General features: G+C 34.5%; 1 protein-coding gene across 1 annotated transcript in view; it reads left to right on the top strand.

Moving 5' to 3' along the window:
- Positions 1-2,992, top strand: part of LOC107479087 (mechanosensitive ion channel protein 10) — a 3,570-nt gene extending 578 nt beyond the window's left edge. The window contains exons 2-6 of the mRNA XM_016099240.3: positions 229-1,229; positions 1,328-1,451; positions 1,725-2,018; positions 2,240-2,442; positions 2,534-2,992. Of these exons, the coding sequence (XP_015954726.1) occupies positions 229-1,229; positions 1,328-1,451; positions 1,725-2,018; positions 2,240-2,442; positions 2,534-2,807 (1,896 nt within the window). The 3' untranslated portion in view covers positions 2,808-2,992. The remainder of the gene's footprint in view (positions 1-228; positions 1,230-1,327; positions 1,452-1,724; positions 2,019-2,239; positions 2,443-2,533) is intronic.
- The last annotated feature ends 5,170 nt before the right edge of the window (positions 2,993-8,162 follow it).

Genomic DNA, 8,162 nt, shown 5'->3' with positions numbered 1-8,162 from the left:
ATGGTAGAGATTCTCGTGCAGTTGTGTTCGACAGAAGTTGATAGTTGATAGTTTAGTATATTTAAATGCCAATTTATTTAAACATGTCAACTATGAAAATAACTGCACTTAAATTTTCACTTTCGTAAATTTTGACTTTGTTAAATTTGTGACTAACTCTTTTAACAAAATTGTAGTGTTTTGTCATATCGTGTATTCAATGCTCCTATTTGTGTTTGTGCAATGTAGACTACTCCTAATGCCACACCTCCAAGGGATGTTCCTATTACCCCAAGAACCCCTTTGATTGGGACTCCAATGGAAGAAGAAGAAGAGGAGGAGGAGGAGTTTTACAAGACCACAAACGTTGAAGTGAGCAAGAAGAGATCTGGCAAGAGGTGGAAGTTCCTGTGTATGATTGAATGGGTTGGTTTTGTTTCCATAGTTGGGTTCTTGATTGTATCCTTAGCAATCAAAAGGTTGCGAAATTCCGAAATATGGGGCTTGGAGCTGTGGAAATGGTGTGTTCTTGCACTGGTTATCCTCTGTGGGAGACTTGTCACTGGGTGGTTTATAAATGTTATGGTTTTCTTGATTGAAAGGAATTTCTTGTTCAAGAAGAAGGTTCTGTATTTTGTTTATGGTGTGAAGAAGAGTGTTCAAGCATTTTTATGGTTGGGCATTGTTCTTATGGCATGGGGTTTGATTTTCAATCATGGGATTAAGAGATCAAGAAGAGTTAATAGGGTTCTTGATTACATTACAAGATCTCTTGCATCTTGTCTTATTGGGGCAGCTCTATGGTTGGCAAAAATGTTGCTGATTAAGCTACTAGCTTCGCATTTCCAATCGGCTAGGTTTTTCAACCGGATTCAAGAGTCAATTTTTCATCAATACATTCTTCGGACCCTTTCAGGGCCTCCCTTGATGGAAATTGCGGAAAATGTGGGAAAGAATTCAAGTAGCAGCCGGTTGAGTTTTAAGACTTTGGTTAGGGAGAATGGGAATGAAGAGAAGAAAGAAGAGGTCATTGATGTGGAGAAGCTCAAGAAAATGAAACAAGAGAAAGTTTCTGCTTTGACTATGAAAGGATTGATCAGTGTGATAAAGAGTTCTGGATTGACCACGATTCTGCCGCAGAGTGTTGATGAAGATGAGAATGAGCAGATAGATAGCGAGATTACTAGTGAGTTGGAAGCAAAGGAGGCAGCATATCGAATTTTCAGCAATGTAGCCAAGCCAGGAAGCAAGTAAAATCACTAACCTCCTTAAAATTTTCTGCAATATTTTACTTCACATTTTCCCTGGAATTTGTTTGTTCATCTTATTTGATCTTCAAATTTATTAGGTACATTCAGAAGGAAGACCTATTGCGCTTCATGACCAATGAAGAAGTTGAAAACCTGCTTCCGTTATTTGAAGGAGCAGTTGCAACTGGAAGAATCAAGAGGAAGTCTCTCAAGAATTGGCTGGTATAATCTCTGAATATATATATATATTCAATTTTTTTTAACATGCGCTGAAAATTTTGGCATCTAGTAATGTATTCATAACTATAATAAAATACAATAAGGTAATTTAATCCAAGAAGGTGAAACCATGATTTTGCATAAGGCTAACACATTAAACTGTCTTAAAGAGCATGAGTATGTTAAGTTTCTTTCTTCCAACCATCAATTTATTACCTAGTTCCATGCTACAGGTTTGATTGCTCACATATAAATTACGATTCTTGTAATTTGCAGGTGAAAGTCTACCAAGAGCGTCAATCCCTTGTGCATTCGCTAAATGATACAAAAACAGCTGTCGATGATTTGAACTTGCTTGCTTCCGTGCTCATCATTATTGTGATCATCATTGTTTGGTTGCTTATAATGGGGTTCCTCACAACCCATGTTCTTCTCTTTATTACATCTCAGCTTTTACTCGCGGTGTTTATATTTGGTAACTCAGCTAAGACTGTCTTTGAAGCTATTATATTTGTTTTCGTGAGGCATCCGTTTGATGTTGGCGATCGTTGTGTCATCGATGGTGTTCAGGTAGTTCTCTACAACTCCACCAGTTCTTTTATGACCTATTTGGTTTCTGTTTCCATTTCGATATCCATTTCCTTTTTCCAATTACCTTATTTTTGTTTTCATGATTTTTCTGAAGAAATTAAAACAGACAAATAGGCAATAAGATATTTTTATTTTCACTTTTTCTTTATAAAATCTGAAAATACAAAATTTAATCTGACTGATACATCAAAACTTAACAGATGACTGTTGAGGAGATGAACATACTAACTACAATCTTCTTGAGATTTGACAATGAAAAGATTTCATATCCAAATTCAGTTCTAGCAAACAAGCCTATCAGTAACTTCTACAGGAGTCCAGAAATGAGCGAATCAATCGAATTTTCTGTCGATATGTCGACACCAATCGAGAGTATCGCAGCTCTGAAGTCAAGAATAAAATCGTAAGTACTCACCTTCCTCTATCTCTATCTCTACATTTTAATATTAGTACACTACTAGAAATTTCGATGTTCTTGCTTAAAATCATTTTAGATACTTGGAGAGCAAGCCGCAGCATTGGGGTCCGAACCATAGCGTGGTGGTTAAAGATATTGAGAATGTAGACAAGATGAAAATGGGACTCAATGTTAATCACACCATAAACTTTCAGAATTATGGGGATAAGAGCAGCAGAAGATCTGAATTACTCTTGGAGTTAAAGAAAATTCTTGAGGATATTAAGATTAAGTATCATCTTCTGCCACAAGAAGTTCATCTGAGTTATGTAAATTCCGAAAATTCGACAAAACAAACCGTTTGGAGATGATGATATCTGTTCATCTGTTTATATATCTTTTCAGTTTCGCATGAATTTTCTGTACCATTATTTTTTCAGTTCCTGGCTGATTGTTTTCCCCCACCCCAATAAATATTCAGATATGTGTTGTCCACAATTGAGATCAAAGTTGTTGATATGAAAGAAGTGAAATTCGTTTTTGCATTGTGCTTCCCCACAATTTACTGAGCTAAAATTCAATGAAAATATAGTAACAAATTATATTGTAAACTCCCAATTTCGTCCTTTATCAATAAAATTAATTAAAGGTAGTCTAGTGCACAAGTATCACAGTGTTAACAGCTTAACGAGTTCGAATAAAGATTCCACCTATTGGTGTAATGTGATAATTGCATCTGGGTTAATTCTACAATTTGAACACTTGATCTTGAGATTATATGAAAATTAAAAATCTAATCCGTCTTTTACTGAATTTTTTAAATAAATAAATTAAATATTTTATTTATCAAAATATGTAATCTAAAAAATATTTATCAATGTCTCTCTTACAATTCAAATGAGCAAGCAGGTTCGGAAGTGGGTTGGTATTGGAGTGGGTCTGCTGCCAAAGTTAATGACTCACGCAATGGTTACTTGTGGTTGTGTAAGCAGCTATTTGGTTGGGAGGAGCGGGATAATTGGCTTTGGCTTTGGCGTTAGCTTGTTCCAGAAAAACATAAGTTTTTGGCTTGGTTGTGTCTTAAGGAGGCTCTTCCTACTGCAAGTTTTGGAATCTCCCATCTATTGGTACTTTTAAGATTAATTGTGATGCTAGTTATTTTGGTTCGGGTGATAGTGTTAGTTTTACTTGTGTTATTAGAGATTGTAATGAGAGTTGACAAAGGGAATGTTTGGGAATGATTGAGAGTAATAGTATTCTTCAAGGAGAATTGTTTGCTATTTGGAGAGGATATCTCTTAGCTTGGGATGTGGGTCAACGAGATGTTATTTGTGAGATGGATTGTGTGGAAGCATTTAATCTTGTTATTCAAGATGGTTTTGGGTTTATTGATCCATTGGTGCTCAAAATAAGAGATATTATGCGTTGGAATTGGTGTGTTAACTTTCGTTTGATTATGAGAGACTATTCCTTTATTCTGTTAAACCTTTTTCTTACTTTTCAACCTTTTTTTATTCATTTTTCAATGGTCATTTTTTTCATCAAAAAGTAAATTTTAAATATTTTTTATATAACTTTTTATGACTCTATGTATCTTTTAATTTTATTTTTTTTTTTGATATTTTCAATTGTAAATTTTAATTCAAGCAATTATAGTTTAGGTATTAATCTAATTTTTTATTCTCTTCATAAATTTATATATTTTATTTTATTCTCAATTTACTGATCCTTATTATTTATTTGTTTATCTTTTGTTCTATTTTATTATATGTAATTATGTTGCATATAAAATTCTAAAGTCAATTGATCAATATACTAATTTAGAATATATACTTTTTTATTTTTAGAAATAGTATGAAAAATATTTTAAAAAATATGTTTCGTCTTATTTTATTATATGTAATTTTTGGTTTTTCTTGTATTCGAATAATTAATGTATACTTTTTTTAAAAATTTAAATTAATATTTTTTTAAATGTAATGTATATTATTTTTGCCCCCTAACATAAATTTTCTAGGTCTGTCATTGGCGATGAAGTTACAACTTTTGCATGTGGAGCTTCTTTCACCTTGGGAGGAGTGTAAGAGTAGTTTTAAACAGGACTGTCCCTCTATTTAAGCAGTTTCTTGTTTTGTTTGTTTTGTTTTTCTTTGTTTAATTTATTTCAGTCACAAAAAAAATATTCGATTTAGTCTCCTAAAAAATTTTAGATTAGCCCCTTTAATTTTCAACAAATTTTTATTTTCTAAAAGTCTCTGAGAATTACTCTCATTGGATTAGACCTTTAATTCTCAACAAATTTTTATTTTCTAAAAGTCTCTAAGAATTACTCTGATTGAACAATTAAATTTTTTATTTTCTAAAAGTCTATGAGAATTACTATGATTGGACAAATTAGTCCCTAAATCGTTTTAAATCAAATTTTTCATGTGTATTAGATAAATAAATTCTTAAAAGTTATATTATAACAAAATTAGGTTCTCAAAAAATACACTCTAATACAAATCAGTTCCCTTTCAAAATGATGTAAGGATCAATGCTCTTGGACAAAAATAATTCTTGAGGACATTTTTAGAATAAAAATTTATTGGAACCAAAGTATCCGATATAAAATTTATTCTATTATTTATCTCCGATACAATGTAAACAAGATAAGTGAATATCCATTATTTATTTCATTTACAATGTACACAAAATAAATACATTTATCTCGTTTACGCTATAAATAAGATAAATCTTTTTTTTTAACTCATCTCGAATGCAAACGAGATATGGTTTAAACAAGATATGATCAGTGAAAATTTTACATATATCTTGTTTGCATCAGAGATATAGTTTAAACAAAAGCGATTTATCTCGTATATAGTAATGTCAATCTTGATCACATTGATTTGGTAAACTTGCTCCATTTCTTATGAAATTTTAGTATGTTATTCCTGGTGTAGAGATGAACATTAGGATATAACTTATTTGTTATATTGCCTTCTCTTTTGCCTGATTTGAGATACCCACTTTTGTGGAGGGTTTATGTTAATTCCATCAGTTTTGATGATGTATTTTGTTGATTGTTGAGATGTCCTAGTGTTACTAGGAAGATTGTTTGTGTACCCATTATTCTGATAGTGGAAGATTTTTCTGGATTAGGTCCCATGGATTTTTTGTCCCTCTTTTGGGGGTTTTCCCACGTTAAAATTCTGGTGTCTGATTATTTAATTTTTGCCATTATATTTTGCTGTTTGGAGTATCTTTGGTGTTGCCCATTTAATTGCACAAGTTGTGGGAAAATTATTTTTGGTGCTTCCGCTGTTAGACAGGTTCTTGGTTTAAACCTGTGTTGAGTTTTCCCAACAAAGTGGTATCAGAGCTTTGGTTGTTTGTTTCTGTGCTGATTAAATGAAGGAAAATACTCATGGACTGAATATGGTCAAACTGAATTCTCAAAATTATTCAATTTGGAAGACCCTCATGGAAGATATGCTATATAGCAAGGACTTGTATGATCCTGTAGAGGGAGATAAATCCAAAGGTACTAAATCCGATGCTGAATGGAAGAAGCTAAATCGGAAGGCAGTTGCTTTGATGAGGCAATGGCTTGATCTTAGTGTGTATCCACATGTTGACACCGAAACGAATGCTGAGAAGATGTGGAACAAATTGAAGGAGTTATATGAGAGAAAGAATGTGCAAAACAAAGCATTCTTGATTAGGAAGCTTGTCAATATGAAGTATGTTGAAGGTAAATCAATGCCGGAGCACTTGAGTATTTTTTAGGAGACGGTGAACCAACTGACAAATAATGAAATCACTTTGAATGATGAGTTGCAAGCCTTGTTGTTGTTGAGCTCTTTGCCTGATAGTTGGGAAGTTCTGGTTGTGACACTGACTAACTCAGCTCCAAAAGGAAAGTTGACGTTAGCAATGGTTAAAGAGAGCATGTTGAATGAAGAAGCCAGAAGAAGAGAGCGAGGTTTGACTAATGCCTCCTCCCAATCAGAAGCACTTGTTTCAGAGTCACGGGGGAGAAGTCAAAGTAGAAAACCTCACAGTTCTGACAGGTCAGAGAGTCGAAGCAAGTCAAGAGGAAAGTACAAGCCAAGAAAGGAGTTCACTTGTCACCATTGTGGCAAGCCGGGGCATATCAAGAGGTATTGTAGGTTCTTGAAAAGAGAACAATCAAGGGGAAGAAATGAAGACAAAGGTAAAGATAGTGATAAAGAAACTGCTGCTATTGTTTATGAAGATGTTCTTATCACATATGATGAACATTATGTGAATCTTGTCTGTGATGATTCCACTTGGATTATGGACTCTGGTGCCTCATGTCATATCACTCCGAAGCGTGAATTTTTCACTTCCTATACTGCTGGAAATTTTGGCAAGATCAAATTGGGAGATAAAGGAGTGTGTGATATTATTGGTATGGGTGATATGTGGCTTGAAACCAACATGGGATGCAAGTTGCAGTTGAAGAATGTTAGGCATGCGCCAGATATGATGTTAGGCATGCACGAGATATGTGGTTCAATCTTATTTCAGAGAAGGCATTGGATCAAGAGGGGTATTGCACTTCCTTTGGTAGTGAAAAATTCAAGATTACCAAAGGGGCTCTCATTGTTGCTAGAGAAGACAATAGTCTCACTACTCTCTACCGGTTGCAAGCAAAGTTCTGCAAAGAAGAGGTGAATGTAGCTGATGATTCCTCTTCTGATTTGTGGCATATACGTCTTGGTCACTTGAGCGAGAAAGGATTAAGCGTCTTAGCCAAGAAGCACTCACTTCCAGTGAAAGGTACAACTTTAAATACTTGCACTCATTGTTTTGTTGGAAAGCATGCTAGAGTATCATTTCATAATTCTGGACCTCATAGGAGATCACATGTTCTAGATTTAGTTCACACTGATGTTTGCACTATGGATGCTAAGACACTAGGTGGTGCATCATATTTTGTTACTTTTATTGATGATTATTGTCAAAAAGTGTGGGCTTTTGTTTTGAAATCTAAAGACTAGGTGCTCAGAATCTTCAAAAACTTTCATGCAAGTGTTGAAAGAGAAAAATGAAGGAAATCATGCAAGTTTTGAAAGAGAAACAGGAAGGAAATTAAAATGTGTTCGAGCAGATAATGGTGGTGAATACAGGGGTCCGTTTGAAGAGTATTGTAAAGGACATGGAATTAAGCTTGAGAAGACGGTTCCTAAGACTCCTCAACATAATGGAGTTGCAGAGAGAATGAATCGCACTATCAATGATAGAGTAAGGTGTATGCTCTCTCATGCAAAGTTGCCTAAATCCTTTTGGGGTGAAGCGATGAGGACTGCAGTAGATTTGATCAACCTTTCTCCTTCTGTTCCACTTAATGGTGATGTTCCAGAGAAAGTTTGGAGAGGAAAAGATGTCTCCTATAGTCACTTGCGAGTGTTTGGCTGCAGAGCTTTTGTTCACATTCCAAGAGATGAAAGGTCTAAACTTGATGGGAAGTCAAAGCAGTGTATCTTCATGGGTTATGGTCACGAAGACTTTGGTTACAGATTATGGGATCCGGTGAGCAACAAGATAATTAGAAGCCGAGATGTGATTTTTCTTGAAGACCAAACCATTGAAGATCTTGAGAAGATAGATAAGCCAACAGTAACTGTTAGACGTTCTGTTGATGATGAACCTGGTCCTTCCACTAGACCTCCTGTTGATGGGGGAGATGTACAAGTTGATAATGATGGTGATGATTT

This window comes from Arachis duranensis, chromosome 3, assembly GCF_000817695.3.
Source record: "Arachis duranensis cultivar V14167 chromosome 3, aradu.V14167.gnm2.J7QH, whole genome shotgun sequence".
Lineage (NCBI taxonomy): Eukaryota > Viridiplantae > Streptophyta > Magnoliopsida > Fabales > Fabaceae > Arachis > Arachis duranensis.
Note: the sequence above shows the minus strand (reverse complement) of the source record. Positions and strands in the feature narration are given on the sequence as shown.